Below are 15883 nucleotides of genomic sequence, written 5' to 3' on the forward strand. Positions count from 1 at the left end.
TATGTCTGTAAATGAATCAGATTATGGTCAATGTGAATGTAGTCGTGCCTGGAGCCAGAACAAGCTACCAGGACTTCATAGTTCTGTCTGTCTGTCTGTCTCTGTCTCTCCGTCTATGTATACATGTGTGTATATGCATATGTATGTAATTATGTGTATGTAATCATCTTTAGGATGAGTTCATGTGCCTCCACCAGTTAAAGCTCTTCTTCCAGTCCAGAACCAAGATGCATACTTGCAGCTTTGACTTCAACACTGATGACAATCACATTGATGGTCATTGTGCTTGCCCCGTGCCAGGCACTGTCGATGCTGAGAGGCTTTGTGGATGTACAGGTGGTCTTCTTTGATCCTTGGTGAATGCTGAGGAGTAGGTCTGATTGCTCCTCCCTCACACAGACTGAGCTCAGGTGGGCGCAGAATTTACCCAGGTGGCCCTAACACCTGCCCTGTTAGGGCTGGGGATCCCCAGGAAGGAAGGAAGGCGTGTGTCTGTCCTCCCCAGGGCTGCAGGTGTAGGCACGCGGGAGGCAGATCTGTAACCAAAGTCTTGAGGATGGATGGAGCCTGCATCCCTATTTGGGAAAGTCAATGCGTGTCTTTGGGAGATGGGTCCAGACCTCCCTTCCATGGGTTTGAACCTGCGAAAGGCTGTGTGCAGCTGACTTCCACAGAGCAAAGGCCTGCGCCACCCGCCTGCTAGCCAGCCCGTCGTCCTCTACCCAGAGTGCCCTACGTGAGCTGGGCTCCTGGCAGTTTGCTGATTGGGCGATAAACAATAAACGATAAACAATAATCTGTACAGAAGAGGCAGGACACAGGAAAAGGACTTTGAGCTTCTCGGGGCAGCACGTCGTGGGCAGGTAAGTGCACAGGGGAACTGGCGGAAGGTAAGGGCTAGTAACAAGGCTTGTTGTGCAGATTCCTCTGGAGCGTCTCAGGGCTGGTCAGGGTCTTGGATTGTCTCCGGTGATAAACTTCTGTCCTTCCTGGTGGAAAGCGGAGGCAGACGCCTTTACAAATTTATGTCCTGCTTTTAGGCAAATAGGGGAAGGGCAGAGAGCTTTTCTGGTATCTTCTCTACTGTTTCTCACTTGCCTTCAGCTCAAAATAATCCTCATGTCAAAGTGGCCTATTTGTCATGCTCTGATCCCCTTCACCGCGTGTCTCCTGTCTGTTTCTTCATGAGGTCAATCGCAATTTGCCGTTACAAGAGGTTGTCTGTTGCCCTCTCCCATGAGTGCAGAAATCACCCAGATGTCCTTGTTTCTACGGTTTTAGTCTGTAAAATGTGTGCACGTGTGTGGGGAGGTCAGGCGGGCAGCAATGTGATGGATGAGTCGGGAGAAAGATGGTGCTACGTGATTTCAAAGGATCCAGTTCTAAAATTGTACATTCCAACGAAAAAGCTATGAAATGTGAAGGTGCTGGCTGTAACGATGAGAAATTTATCCTGAATAGGGCAAGATGGTGAAGTCGTGAGGAAGTGAGGGCCAGCACTCAGGGCTGGCTTACTTTCAGATGACCGCAGAGGTGCCAAATATTCCATTTTCATATTAGCCGTGCTCTGAGGTCATCGTTTGGCATATTGAAATGGAATCGTACTGAACAGAATGTTAAGACGCAATCTCTATTATTAAAAACAGGGCAAAATTGCTACCTGAGACTCAGTCTAGGATTAAATGGAATTACACAAAGCTAAATAATGATTGCTAAATGAACAAATTGAAGCCACACTGCTCATGAAAATGCACTGTGCTAAATAGTAAGGGGGAACAATGAGAATTGTTACATTTGAAATTAGACTTTGGAGTTAAAGGAAATTTCAGTCATCTAAATATTGCAATTATTATTATTATGTCACATTTCTATTTCAAACAGAAATGGATACCGACAGCCTGGTTGGAATGAGAATTCACACCCGCGTTATCATATGAACATTACAAACAGATTTATGTCAGTGATGAAGAAAAAGCATTTTTCTGAAAAGTAGCTTGATTTGGAAACTCTTTGGGGATACTAAGGCTGGCTCACAGGGGGTCCCTAGGACTTTTCTTGAGTCCATGAGCTCTGAGAAATTTCTGGAATTTCTTGAATTTTCAAATCTTTTTTTGTGAGGAATATTCACCCTGAGCTAACATCCGTTACCAATCTTCCTCTTTTTCTTTTTCCTTCGCTTAAGGAAGATTAGCCCTGAGCTAACATCTGTGCCAGTCTTCCTCTATTTTGTATGTGGGATGCTGCCACAGCGTGGCTTGATGAGTGGAGCTGGTCCCTGCCTGGGATCTGAGCTCGGGAACCTGGGCCGCTGAAGTGGAGCGCATGGACCTGTAACCTCTGGGCCACAGGGCCGGCCCCCTAAATTTGCAAATTTTGAGGACAGAAGGTTGAGTCTCTGAATGTGCCCTGAGATGCCTGCATGCCTTGCTGGGGGAGGACTTATTTGATAAAATGGGTTTATTATTTGCAATGTTTTTGTCACAATCTCTCTCTCTCTTTTTTGGCTTATAAGCAGCAGAAGTTATTGCTTACAGTTTTGGAGGCCGGAAGTCTGAGATTGGTGTGCCAGCATGGTTGGGCGAGCCCTCTTAGGGAAGTGAAAAAATAGTTTAAGCACAATCTCATTCTCAATACTCATTTGCCGTTCCCAATCCCTCTCGCAGAAGTGGCACATGAGTAGGTTTGTGACTGGACAAGATCAGACATGATGGCGTAACCAATGATTACGTAGCTTAGACATTTGACATATCCTTTTGGAAAACTGCCACACAAGACTGATTTTTTTTATCTTCCATGACAGTGGATGGGAAAGAAATCAGATGCTTATTAGGGTGTTTAAGGAATGGCTTACGGGAGACTGTCCACCATGTCATGTCTTTCCAGCCTGCTGGGCCCCCAGAGATTCAGCTGCTTTGCTCAGCTAAATAGACCACTTTACATAACAAGCACGGTGCAGAGATGTGTTGAACTTTTTTTTAATTAAACGGGTCAAAGATAGATACTGAGGTTTATATAGTTCTCTAAAGAGACAGCTTGACCTTCTTCAATAAGGAATTTACTTTTAGGAAGTACTTTGATGATCATTTTGATAGAACCACGGTTGGACTATTATCGTAAAGTAAATGACTAGGCATAAACATCAAAAACATTTATTTCTTTTGCATAAACTTCTCCTGAGTCATGGGGATTCACAGTCTGCAGTTTTCTGGCATCCGAACTTTTGGAAGAGCCTCTCTTCCTCTGCTCTCTACAGCGAATTGAGTGGCAAATGTGAAGCTTATCCTCATTGCCTCTTACCTAATTTGATGAGGCCATATTTCTCTTAAAAGCATTGCATTGTGTTGGTAATTATTTTTCTAGATGATGGAAAATAATTTCAAGATGTATGCGGCTGAGACAGCTTGTGGACTGTTTCTGGAGACCCCTTATCTTCCTTGTTATTCCGCGTGTCTCCAGATCACTGTTTGATTATTTTTTCCATGTTCTCTTATTATTTTGTCCTTCCCCATGCGGGAGCAGGGGAGCCACCCAGCTCCTTTCTGGGCTCCTGACTCTGGAGCCACCTTCAGCTATCTCCCGTCATTTCCCACTGAGGCCAAGTCCCGAAGGTGAGCCATTTCCCTTCAAAGAGCCCGCCCCACTGTGTCCTCTGTGCCCCAGCCAGAGCCTCCAGCATCTGGACCAGGCCGGCCACCCCTGCCCTGGGGCTCTCCTGCCCCCTGCAGACCCATGGGTCAGCCCCTCCGCAGCTGGTCCTCCATTCCTCCCCCTCCATACCTGGGACACCCTTGCCTCCTTTCGGTGCCCAGTACGTCGTAGCCACTCAACAAACTCCTCTCTGTGGGATTATCCTGTGCAGAGCCTCATTTCGGGCTCATTTGTACGCCCCTGGGGCTCCTCTCCTCCTTTACCCTCTTGATTTTATGATATTTACTAACTGCAGGAGCTGGGACTAACACTCAGATGACCAAATTTCTCTTAATTACATCTTGACTCCCTTCAGAAGGATCCTCGTCGATAGCAGGCTTGGTTAAGCTTGGCCTTGTGCCATGACCATGGCCATGAAGACAACCTCCAGAACACCATATTTCAGGGTGTGGATTTTCTGAAATGGAATCCTAACTGAACGTGAAAACAACGAGTGTTGCCTTGATACATATCACACCGTCAGGATACAACCCCAGCCGCAGAAAGAACTAGGCTCTGCCAGTCCCGTCCAAGGGTTAGGAGGGTTCATACTTTCTTAGTTTCGTTTTCTAGAGAAGAAATCGGATGCGGCCTGAACCGGCAGGTCTGCATTCTGTGCTGAAATGACGGTGGTTCTTTTCCCTGGGACATGCACATGGGGAGTCCCCGAGTTAAGTTGTCCTGACTGACGTGACCAAATGGTGCCTCTTCCTGTCCTCTTCAGGGAAGCCATCAGCCGCGTTTGCGAAGCCGTCCCTGGCACCAAGGGAGCCTTCAGGAAGAGAAAGGTAGGTCCTCTCGGCTCTCGGCTCGCTGCGTCTCCTCCACTTCTCCACTCCTCTGTCACCTCCCAGCATCTTCCATCCCATGACTGTTCAGTTTCCTTGCTCCGGGGCCTGGCTCTCATCCCTTTCTTTTTCTTTTGCTGGGGGAACCAAAAGAGGACAACTCGCATTGGCTCCTGTCACTTTCAAAAACAGAAAGAGCTTAGATTCCCTCCCTCTGCCACGTGGTTGACAGAACAGTTAGCTCTTGCTGTCCACCCAAAGAGACCCCTGGTTAGTCACCGTGGGCCTGAACCCAAAGACGACGATAGTGACAAACACGTCAACAGGGCTGGGCGTTCTCCTAAGCCTTGTGGACGCTAACTCGCTCCATCAGAGCATCTCTCCCTGGTAGACACCCCCATGGGGTGCTGGTCACAGTCGAACAACCGGCTCTTGGGGGTGGGGGCAGGGGACTGGGAGACACCAGATTTGTGGTATTTGCCAGTTTCTGTGGCACAAATACTTCCGCCAGGGCCGACTCCAGGCTCTAACGTGATGCCCCTAAAATGAGGTGGGGAAGGATGTGCGGCAGCACGTGGCTGTGTAGCACGTCCAGGTACCACAGATGCAACGAGCCTGAACAACGCAGACGATAGCTAACGTAGCAAAAATTAGGAAGGGGTGAGTTTTGAGTATTTACTATTGGTTTTTAAATATAATTTATTTAATTGTAAGTTTACATAATTTTTAATAGTAGCTGTTTTTAATGGCCAGCTCATAAAATTCCTAAAAGCTTAATAGTTGTCCCTTATGAGCTGGTGCCAGCCAGCTCCAGAACACTGTTGGGTATCCCCCCATTTTACAGATGATAAAAACTGAGGCACAGAGATGAGAACCCCCAATGTGAGGAGGTGAGGGGGCTGAGCTCCAGCCCAGACGCCTGGCTCCAGGGCCTGCCATTCAGCCCACGTACTCGACCTTTCTGTCCTGGAGGTCGTTGGACCAGAAGGAGAAAAAAGCAGGTTAAGAGAAAGCTCAGAAAACTCTTCATTCGAGTGTCTAGTAAACACATCACGGAACCCCCACGCTCAGGCTCTTCTAAGCCTGGACCACCGGTGGGGGAGCATCCCTCTGGGTCTCCCAGTCTGTCCTGAGGCTGAGGTTAGGGGCAGGGTTGGGCTTGTCTCTGCGGCTCCCAGGGTTGCCCGTCGGTTCTGTCTTCGTAGCTTGGGGACATTCACGAACCCGCAGGGCAACTGGGTTTCAGGCAGAGAACTCTGGGTGAAGGCACAGGTGTGAGGCCCATGGTCTGGTCGGCCCTCAAGGGACACAGGGAACCAATAAGGCTCCAGATTCTTGAATACAGGGTGGGGGCAGGTCTCTGAGAACAGAGACAGCGAACCTCCTCTTTCAGAGCCAAGTGGTACCCGACCAGCAAGTTTTGGGGTACCCTCACGGTTAGTCCTCCTGGTGAAGGTGGTGGAAACAATGCCGATTTCTGGGCTCCACCCCAGGTGCACGTCATCAGAATTTCCTGGGGAGTAGGCATCTCTATTTTTAAATAGCTCAGGCAGGACATTCAAAAACAGCACATGTCTGTTAAGAGATGGTGTTGATTGACGTATCACAAGGTGCATGTTCTCATCTGAGGCGGAGGGACAGCAATGGACAGAGGGAGACAGGTGTTGGCAGTGCCCATCCAGGTCCTCGGGGAGAAGGTGCCTGGCTGGAAAAGGCAGCCCATTGGTATCTGGACGAAGGACATTTCTGGGGCTGATGGATGCACCAGTTAGAGCCGAACCGAGTCTGTCCATCCTTGTGCTGGCTCCAGGCCCGTCGGATTCTAATTGGACCATCCACATGAACACTGACCTGGGAGGATGTTCCGCCAAAGGGTTTGTGTTCCATCCCTTCATCAATGAGCATTCTCATGGCTCTATGGGGTTGCTCCCCAGCCCTGTGAGCTGGTCCATTTTCGTGTGGCCCTGAGCAGTTTGATTCTTGGTGGGTTGAAACCCGTTTCTGAGTCTGCAGAGCTGTGGACCCTGACCTGCGGCACCTTCCCCAGGTTTACGAGCGACCCCATGAGACACAGCCCACCATGAGCTGCCTGGAACACGGACACCTCTGACTTTCCCTCGAGGGGGCTCATCTCGGTGTGCGCATATTAGCTGTTTTACAGTTTGCATATTGTGTATTCTAGAATTTGTGTGTTGGTGTCGGGTCCCACCGCCAAGCTCATTCCTGGCACAATTGTCTTCACATGTTTAATGCGGGGAGAATGCAGAGGTTTGGGTTGTGGCCTGCAGAGAGGCCCCAACAGTGTGGCCCCAGCGAATGGAAAGCTAACTTAACGCGGCTTGATTTCACAGCCTCCGAGCAAAGTGCTCTCCAGCATCCTGGGCAAGAGCAACCTCCAGTTTGCAGGAATGAGCATCTCTCTGACCATCTCCACCGCCAGCCTCAACCTGCGGACTCCCGACTCGAAGCAGGTCTGTAGGCGCTTGGCCCCTGCCCTGCCCAGAGCCCCCCACACGACGGCTGTTCCAGGCTGCCCGCTTCCAGCTTGTCCCCGTGGAGTGCATTTGTGTAAAATCCTCACTTGGCTATAAACTTTGGCCACTTCCAAGGGTCGCCAACCGAATGATAGATGGAATTGGTGCTCCTTAATTCTGCTATAAATTACCTTTTTTTTGAGGATAATGCATGAACTCATTGGTTTACTTGCAATGTAAAAAGAGGCGTACGCACATGCAGAAGTCTCCTCGTAATGTTCTGGCCTTTATTTTGTTTTCTTTTATGCCATATTTCATTAGTTCCACAGCCCACATCTTATTTTCACGTCCTGTCGTCTTTGAAATGGACGGCACGTCATGGTTTAACGGACAGTGTTTTTTCTTTCTTAGCGGGTCATTATTTTGGAGCCTCCCATAGCTGGTAGTGTCGTAGGGTCGATGCAACGTGATGGATCTGTGGCATGTCCAGTGTGGGAAGAGTTCCTTGCTGACCGAGGTGGTCAATGACAACATTTACTGAGGCTAATTCTGTTTAGGATGGTTTGGTTCCTCTGCAGTGTCTGTCTTTTAGGTTTCTCTGATCGTTAGTCCCTTCAGCTGGAAAAATGGGTATAAGAGTAGCTGTCCTGTGTACCAGCAGGGCCGTTCTGAGAGCTGAGGGAGGTGAAAATGCTCATAAACCACAAAGGGACTGTGGAGTGTAAACTTCCTTCGCCTGCCCTGCTCAGCCTGGGGCTGAGACTTCCTGCACCTGAGCTGGGATTCCGAAGCGTCTACTCAGAGAAAGATGGCAATCCACAGACCTCTGAACGACACCCTTTCTGACTCTGGCAGTGTGTTCCCGGGTTTGCCCAGGGGTTACCTTCTTGTTGCTGTAGATGTTCATAGTTATTGATTTCCATATTCCCAGGTAAGCAAGCAGCATCCTCAGCTTCATTTCTTCCTCCGTCCCCACCGGAGCTGTTGAATCAATTCTGGATCCAGTGTAGACACAAGAGGCAATGTCCCGCCTTTGTTGTGACATACCGGATGCCACTTCCCACCACATTCCTTCGTCCTCACTCAACTGAAGGATGATCCCTGTATTTCTTGTTGGCCCTTCTAAGGGATGGGTTAAGCAGTCATTTAGGTGGTGGATGAAGGATGTTCGACAGGCTTAGCCTCTGCTGGAGCCGTCTGGAGCCTGAGCCCCCTGACGGCTTGGGTTGTACAGGCCCATGCCCCCTCAAGGGAGCTAACAGAGCTGGGCCCCTCAACTCTGTGCTCACATGTGCACATCCGTTCTTGTCCAGTGTGACTTTGCACCTTTCATTTCTAGGAGTCCTCACACTGTAGCCCCCAATTCTATGGAATATATCTCCTAATTCCACACCTTAAAAAAAAAAGGAGAAGCCGATTCAGAAAGAGTGGAAAGGGTGAGACACCAGATTGGCTGTCTCCATCCCGGGCTTTGGGGCTGGCTGGGTGTGTCCAGGTCTCATCGTCCTGCCCTTGGTTTGAGGGGATGGGAGTGAAGGCTGAGCTCAGGGGCACTGGGGAGGCCAGCTCGGACGACACGAGCACAGTCTGAGGAGGATTTGGCGGGAGTCTGGCTGAGCTTGGGGCCTGGCTGTTGCAAATGAGGACCAAGCCCTCCTGGATACTCCCTTCCCAAAGAAGAGAGAGCAGAACGACAGTGCCCACGTCCCTCTGCAGAGCTCTCAAGGAGAAGGAACGAGATACAGCACCCTCAGAGCAAGGGCACATGCTCTCACTTAATCAGCTCTGATTTCTTACTCCCCTTTGCAATGTCTGTCTTACCAGAAAGCCTGAAATACGGTCACACAGTAGTGGTCACGTATCCTGTTGACCAAATCGGATTCCTGTTTTTCCGCAAATCTCAGTGTCCACTTTCATTTCCAAATGCCAGTTTTAAAACTGCTTTTAAGCAAAAATTAAATAAGCACAAAATCCAATGAGTGAAAATGAACAGCTTTCGAAGCCACTGTTCACTGTCATTTGGGGGTGCCACGTCCTCATCGGTCTCTGGGAGCCTGCTACCCCGCAGAGAAGCAGGACTCCAGAGGGCGGTGGCTGGAGAGCAGCTGCTCGAGGCCGCGGAGCCAGGCCCACTGTTGTCGTTCATTTGTATGCTCGGGTTTTTCTGGATCCCGAGGATTTTCGCAAGTGCCAACAACTGAAGTAGGCATTTAAAAATACCTTATTTTATCTTATAATTCAGTTATAGCTTTGCTTCGACTTCTAGAGGAGCAGGGATGGAAAAATCCCTCGACTGGTAGGATTATGGCTCTGCAGATGCTGACAGCCGGCCGGCGAGGGCCCGAGAGGGCTATGCAGACAGAAACCCAGTTGTGTTGGGTTGGAGACGAGAGCACTCTCCCCACCCCCGGAAATTTGCTCCAATGTCCTCACATTCTCTTTAAAAAGATAAAAATAGCACAGAAGACTTATGTAGCTCTTTAAATTTAGGGCAGCTTCTAATTTACTCAGCGTCTACTGAGCTCCACTGTACGCGGCAGTTTAGAACGCTAATGGAAATTTCCCATTTTAAAATTAGCTTGGAACGTCCTCGCTGGTTTTTAAATTGATAAATTACAAGAGTGCCTGAGGTGGCAGCGATTTTGAATGTTGAATGGAGGTTTTCTAGTCTATGTGACCCTGACAGGAATGGAGTGACGTGGGGACGGCCCCTCTTGCCTCCACTCTGGCTGCGGGGTCTGGATTAAAGACTTCTCGTGGCTTTGGCAACCGAAGCTGCACAGATGAAATGTTTTGGGGTGTGGGGGAGACGTTTTCCTTCTCCAAGAGGCATGGTTGTGAAGGCCCCTTGTGTTCGGTCCCAGCTCTGCGTGTTACTAGCTGTAGTGCTTTGAACAAGCCACTCGGCTCCTCGTGGCCTCAGGCTTCCCATCTGTAGGACGGGGTTACAGTAGTGCCCACATCCCTGGGCTGCTGTGAGGCCTCAGCGACCTCATTCTGGCAAAGCAGCTGGATGAGCGGCTGGCATGTGGCAAAAGGTGTTATTACTTTTATAATTGTTATTTTCACTGGGTACCAATTTTACCAATTTTCAGGAGAATTTGTTGATTCGTGTTGCCTGCCAACAAACAGTTGGTTTTCCGAGACCTGGGAAGGGTAGTAACAGCACGTCTTGTTTCTTGTTTCGGGCCCGCAGATCATAGCGAACCACCACATGCAGTCCATCTCCTTTGCCTCGGGGGGAGACCCGGTAAGTGCCCTTGGCGTTGCTTTCTCCTGCTCTGCTCAGGGATGCTCCACCGGCATGCCTCCCAGGACACCATAAAGTTCACTGTGATGCCAACCGTTTCCTCCTGGTTTCATAAGCGCTTTTTGACTGCCCTTTTTTTAGGGGTAACCCAGGACAAGGACCTACTGTTAATTTTCATTTCATTAGCCGAAAGCTGTCAGGAATGCTGGAAGCATTGGCCTTCTCAAGGCGTTGTGAAATAGCTCCCGAGTCTTCCAGAGTGGAGGGGCGCTCTTCTCGTGACTCTGCACGCTCTCCTCTGTTCCTGTTTTCCTAGTGGACCCCTGCCGAGGTCCTCCATTTCTGTATTTTAAGTCTGCTGCAAGGCTATGAATTTACTTAGTCTGGTTAATTCATAAATATTTGAAACTGGCATTTTTCTCTCCAAATCTAACACTGTAGGCTTGTAATGGTTTGTTTTGCCCACAGGAAAGGAGTTGCAGGGAGAGAGAGTAGAGAATAGAATGAGAGCATTCTCTTCTTGCATGGCTCCTTTTGTGACGAGGGCGGACCCGCGTGGGAACTCGCTCCCCAAGTCTGGTCAGGAATGCTCTGATACCATGTCAGGGCTGGTTTCAGGGTCACGAGAGGTGGGGCACGGGGCCACACCCACACACTCACTGCTGTCCCCTGCTGACAGCCCGGCCCTTTGCAGGGCAGGGGGTGCAGAGGGCGGCGGGGACAATGTGCCATCAGCCCTGTCCTGCATTGATGGGGACAAAAGGCTCCTCCAGGACTGTCATCACATTATTTTTCACTGGTCTGGGTAAAATTTTCACCAGTCTAGGGAAACATTTAAAAATCAGGGCAAGAGAGTGAGTTTTTCTTGGAGTTAAATATACTCAATTAAAAAAATTATTCTATGTCCTGAGAAGGTGTCCTTTTGCTGTTAAGTAGCCTTTTTATAATAAAAGGATGATGGTTTATGGGTGGGTTTCTGTTCTTGTTGTGGTCTTCCGTAATCAAGCCTTCCACGGGACGTTTCTGGAGGTCATGTCTGGACAGCCGTGCACCCTGGCCCTGATCTGTGCTGTTCCTGCACGCACGTCTCTACTCTCCCTTTGCCTGTATCTGTGTCGGGCTCCACTTAATTTGCAGTGACTGTCTACTTGCCTGCCCAGCGTGACGCTTGGAACCATAGCTTCCTAAATTCGGAAGGTAACCCAGCCTGAAAGAGAAGAGGGAGAGAGACTGCACCCCTGCACCAGGAGCTCCTTTCAGAAACTCGTCTCAGACCTCACCGTCATGAGGACATTAGGAGTGGAGATAAAAAGATCTAGAAAACAGGAAGCCAGATACTTGGCTTGTGTTAAGATTATTTTATTCTCCAGGATGCACACAGCTCTGTGAACTGTCTTCAAATTTCCCCATCATTGAAAAAAAAACAGAGAAAGCATTTGGTCATTCAGAGACCCTTAAAGTAATTCATAACTTTTTATGTTTTTCTGATTTTTTCTGATACAGACAATGTCCTGATACCAGGGGACACTTTCCATTTTAACCAATCCACGGCCTATGGCATTGTGTGTGAGTTCCCATTCCAAATGTGTTTGTAACCGTTACAATTGGTAGATGTTTTAAATAAAACCAACAATTTTAGGCTCTGTTCCTTCTTATGCTGCCAAGTGTGTATCTACTTATCGCTTTGTGCCTCCGTTTACCTAGTAAGAAAATGGTATTTTGAAATGTCAAATAAAATAGACTGGAAAACACTGTTAATTTCTCAAAAAAAACAAGGCACACTATAATTATAATCTACTATTGTTAGCAGCGTTAAAAGGCTACCAAAAGAATGCCAGGATAACGGTCAGACTCGGGAACTCTTGGGAAGTGAGAACAGAGATGGGCTCAACACAGAGCAGGTGCTTGGCAGCCCAGCTTTGGAAGTCAGTGAGCTCCCTGAGAGATATCGAGCACACTGTTCCGAACAGCAGTCCACTCCCCACGTGCTGGAAAAGGATCAATATCGGGCTCAGAAGAGCTCCGTCCTGGCTTGACCATCGACCGTCTGAGCGACAGGGACACATCACATCTCCTTCCCGACCTTCCTCCCTCGGCTTTGAGCCAGAGCAGTGTTTCTCAGGCTGGAGTAAGAATTTAAAAAGAAGGATTTCCTTGTATATGTCACTAGTGTCCACTCAAATTAATTTGTTTATCCAAATGTGTACAAAAATAAATATAGATTCTTTATGTTTATACTTTTTATTCAACGGTAAACCCCTACCACATTTGGAAGTCAGATAATGATAAACACAATAAAGCCAACAGCATTCAAAGTAATGTTAATTTACCGTGATGGATAAAGTTCTGAAACTCTCTATCCGCTCCCAGTGTGGTTCCAGAACGGGCCGCCACGGCGCGTTCCGAATCTCGCGGTCAGCCTCTCTCCACCACCGCGGGCGCCAGAGGACTCAGTCCTTCCACTAATTTCTTCTATTCAAGCAAAACTTCAGTCATACGGCACAGTGTACAAATGCGACATTAATTTGCTTCAGGCAGGGCAAAGGCATCTACTCTGACTGTCCTTTTCTAAGGCTTTAAAAACCAGGCGGCTGTAATGTTGGAAGCCCAATGCAGATCTTGGCACTGAGATGACAGGCAGAACTTGATGACACAGTGATCATTCAGATGATCCTGATATTCTTGTATTAATTTTTAAGATGATCATGGAAATAAGAACACAAAGTTAAAAAGAAATTCTTATGTCATCTCAAACACTGGAGAATATACCTGCCCAAGCAGGGTTCCAGGGATCTCGGTTTGGGAAACACCAGTGCTCCCTAAGGACCCTCCTGACACTGACTTCTCCTGAATCCTGGAAGAGTGGCTATGATTACAAGCTGCAATCTTTACTTTGGCCAATAGCTTCGTAGTCTGACCAGAGCTTCCTTGGCGGAAATGACAGGAATCCAGGTGACTGGTTTCACTGTCTCCCACTCCCTTTCCTGGGTCAGCCTGTGACTATACTGATGGGTAGTGGCCTGAGCAGGAGGAGGAAGCGGCTAGGACGGGCTGCAGGCTGGACAGTGACCCCAGGGTGGCAGCGTGTTGTTTCAGGAGCGGCTGGAAGGCTCTCCCTGCCTGGCCTGCTCTTAGCGGGTCCAGGTGACTTCCGGGCCAGTGCGGCCTGCAGTGGGCGCTCGTAGCGGGTGCACGCCCACCCACACTCACCTTCAACTCCTCCCCTCTCTCGCCGGAGGGTTTTCTGGAGCACTTCAGAGAGAGCGGGGCCGTCTCCGCCGCCCTTGGAGAGCAACAGTGAAGGAGCGACGACAGAGCCTCACGGATGCTGAAGCAGCGGGCGCGAAGCCGTAGCCTGGAGCCTCCGACGCAGCAGCATTTGGGGAAACCTGTGACAACAGGGCAGGCCTGTCCCAGCTGCCCCCCGAGACTACTTTGAGTGTCGAAAATGTCAAGTTAGCAGGGAAATCCTTTCCGCTCTCAAGAACTGAGTGCCTTTGACCTTTTAGTGTGCAGCCATCCTTTGGACATCCACTTCTGACTTTCTCACAGTGTGGCCGCCAGCCCTCCAGCAGCACCTCCTGGGAACTTGTCAGAAACGCACATGTGGGGCCCTACTCAGACCCATCCAATCCATGACCCTGGGCTGGGGCTCAGCCGTCCGTGTTTTAGCAAGCCCTGTGGGGGTCCTGACACCAGCTCAGGTTTGAAGACCGCTGTTGTAGACGGCCGACGGCACTGGTTCTCAACCTGGGTTCATGTTAGGATCATCGGAGGTGCTTTTGAAAATCCCTGATGCCTGGGCCTCACACTCAATCCAGTTGAATCAGAGCATCTGGGAGCCGGGACTCAGGCGTCAGCATTGTTAGAGCTCCTGGGGTGACCCAGCATGCGGGGAGCAGGTGCCCATTGCATCCTGGCTGCTCAGAGTGTGGGCGAGGAGGGGCAGCATCAGCACCACATGTAAGCTGGCTGCCAAGGCAGAGCTGCGGGCCCTGCGCGGACCTGCCGAGTCAGAATCTGCGTTTCACAAGATGCCTGTGCTTGCTGCCCACGGCACAGGCTGAGAAGTGCCGTCTTCCTGGCTGTGGTCTGGGCGGCGTCTGGTTACTGAGCTGCTGTGTGCGCTGTGTGTCTGGCTGTGCCATCTCTGGCTTGTGACGAGTAATGTGGATGTCTCGTTTTCCTTTGACAGGACACAACAGACTATGTCGCGTACGTGGCTAAGGACCCTGTCAATCGCAGAGGTGAGCAACGCCTGATCCTTGCAATGTGTCACTTGTATCCAGTGGACAGAGCACTGGCTGTTAAATGTCCCTCATGCTCTCTGCCTCCTGCATCAAAATGAGCAGGTCCCTTCTGACAGTCGAGGATAATCGAGGCTTGTGGGCATTGAGTCGGCAGCACACTGGGCCGGGTCAGGAGACGCTGGATGTCTGTGAGCTTCAAGCACACACCTGTGTCCAGACAGCTACAGCAGGTGCACGTGGCTGCACACTGCCGCTCTCACTCCCCCCAAAGGTGGCCTCGGCGACACACAGAAGACTCCACAGCCCGCCTGCCTTCCTGCCTGGCCCCAGCTCTGTGTGCATCCACTGCCCACTAAGCCACCCCGAGATGCCACCACTGCCCTGCCCAGCCCTGAAGGCCAGTGTCCAAGCTCAGGGGCTGTCCCCTGACAGCCCGCAAAGGTGCGAGGGCCTCAGACGGGGCCGGGCGGGGGATCCGAGGCATTCAGGCACTTTCCATCCTCCTGGGCCCTTACTCTGAGACCCTCCCTCCACACCCACTACCTGGTTTCTTTTGTCGCTGATAAGCCAAAGCCCCACCCACTGGGTGCTGACAAGCCTGGTGGGTGGGCCGACCAGGGTGCAGTGCCCTTGAACACCAGCCAGCCACCATGCACTGTGCAACTGCAGGTTAGTCTTGACAGAAGTGACCCGTGGGGTTCATAACAACACAAGACAGCACTTTCCTCCACTACCATCGGCTTCTCTGCACCAGCCCCCCTACCCTCCGCCCCAGGTACCAGCTGTTAAGATTTTCTAGTGTGCTTTGCAGAACTTTTTCATCCACATACATACATGTCTTCTCTTCCCCTTTTAAAATTTCCATACAGGTGAGATCTTAGCATTCTGTGTGCTCCCCACCCCCCAACACTGTGTCTTGGATGTGTCTTCAAGACAGCCTGTGTGGTACAGCTTCACTGATCCGTGACATGGCTTGGTGTGATGAGATGGGTCCCAGGTCCACCGGCCCCAGGGGCCCTGCGTACAGACCCCTGCTTCTTTCCCAGCATGTCACGGGGCTGTCCTAAAGATGTGGGGATGGGGGCTGGCCCCGTGGCCGAGTGGTTAAGTTCGCGCGCTCCGCTGCAGGCGGCCCAGTGTTTCGTTGGTTCGAATCCTGGGCGCGGACATGGCACTGCTCATCAGACCACGCTGAGGCAGCGTCCCACATGCCACAACTAGAAGGATCCACAACGAAGAATATACAACTATGTACTGGGGGGCTTTGGGGAGAAAAAGGAAAAAATAAAATCTTTAAAAAAAAAAAAAAAAAAAAAAAAAAGATGTGGGGATGTGGGGTTCTGTGGTTAACATGTCAACAGACTTTGCATTGCTGTCCAGTCTGGCGGTAAAACCTTGTGTCCCCCTGTGAGGGTGTGAGGGGGATTTTCCACC

The 15883-nt window shown here is 50.1% G+C and overlaps 1 protein-coding gene across 1 annotated transcript in view; it reads left to right on the forward strand.

Moving 5' to 3' along the window:
- Positions 1-15883, forward strand: part of SHC3 (SHC adaptor protein 3) — a 124038-nt gene that overhangs the window by 67319 nt on the left and 40836 nt on the right. Inside the window, exons 3-6 of the mRNA XM_023627569.2 lie at positions 4412-4475; positions 6827-6946; positions 10146-10199; positions 14395-14446. Of these exons, the coding sequence (XP_023483337.2) occupies positions 4412-4475; positions 6827-6946; positions 10146-10199; positions 14395-14446 (290 nt within the window). The remainder of the gene's footprint in view (positions 1-4411; positions 4476-6826; positions 6947-10145; positions 10200-14394; positions 14447-15883) is intronic.

This window comes from Equus caballus, chromosome 23, assembly GCF_041296265.1.
Source record: "Equus caballus isolate H_3958 breed thoroughbred chromosome 23, TB-T2T, whole genome shotgun sequence".
Lineage (NCBI taxonomy): Eukaryota > Metazoa > Chordata > Mammalia > Perissodactyla > Equidae > Equus > Equus caballus.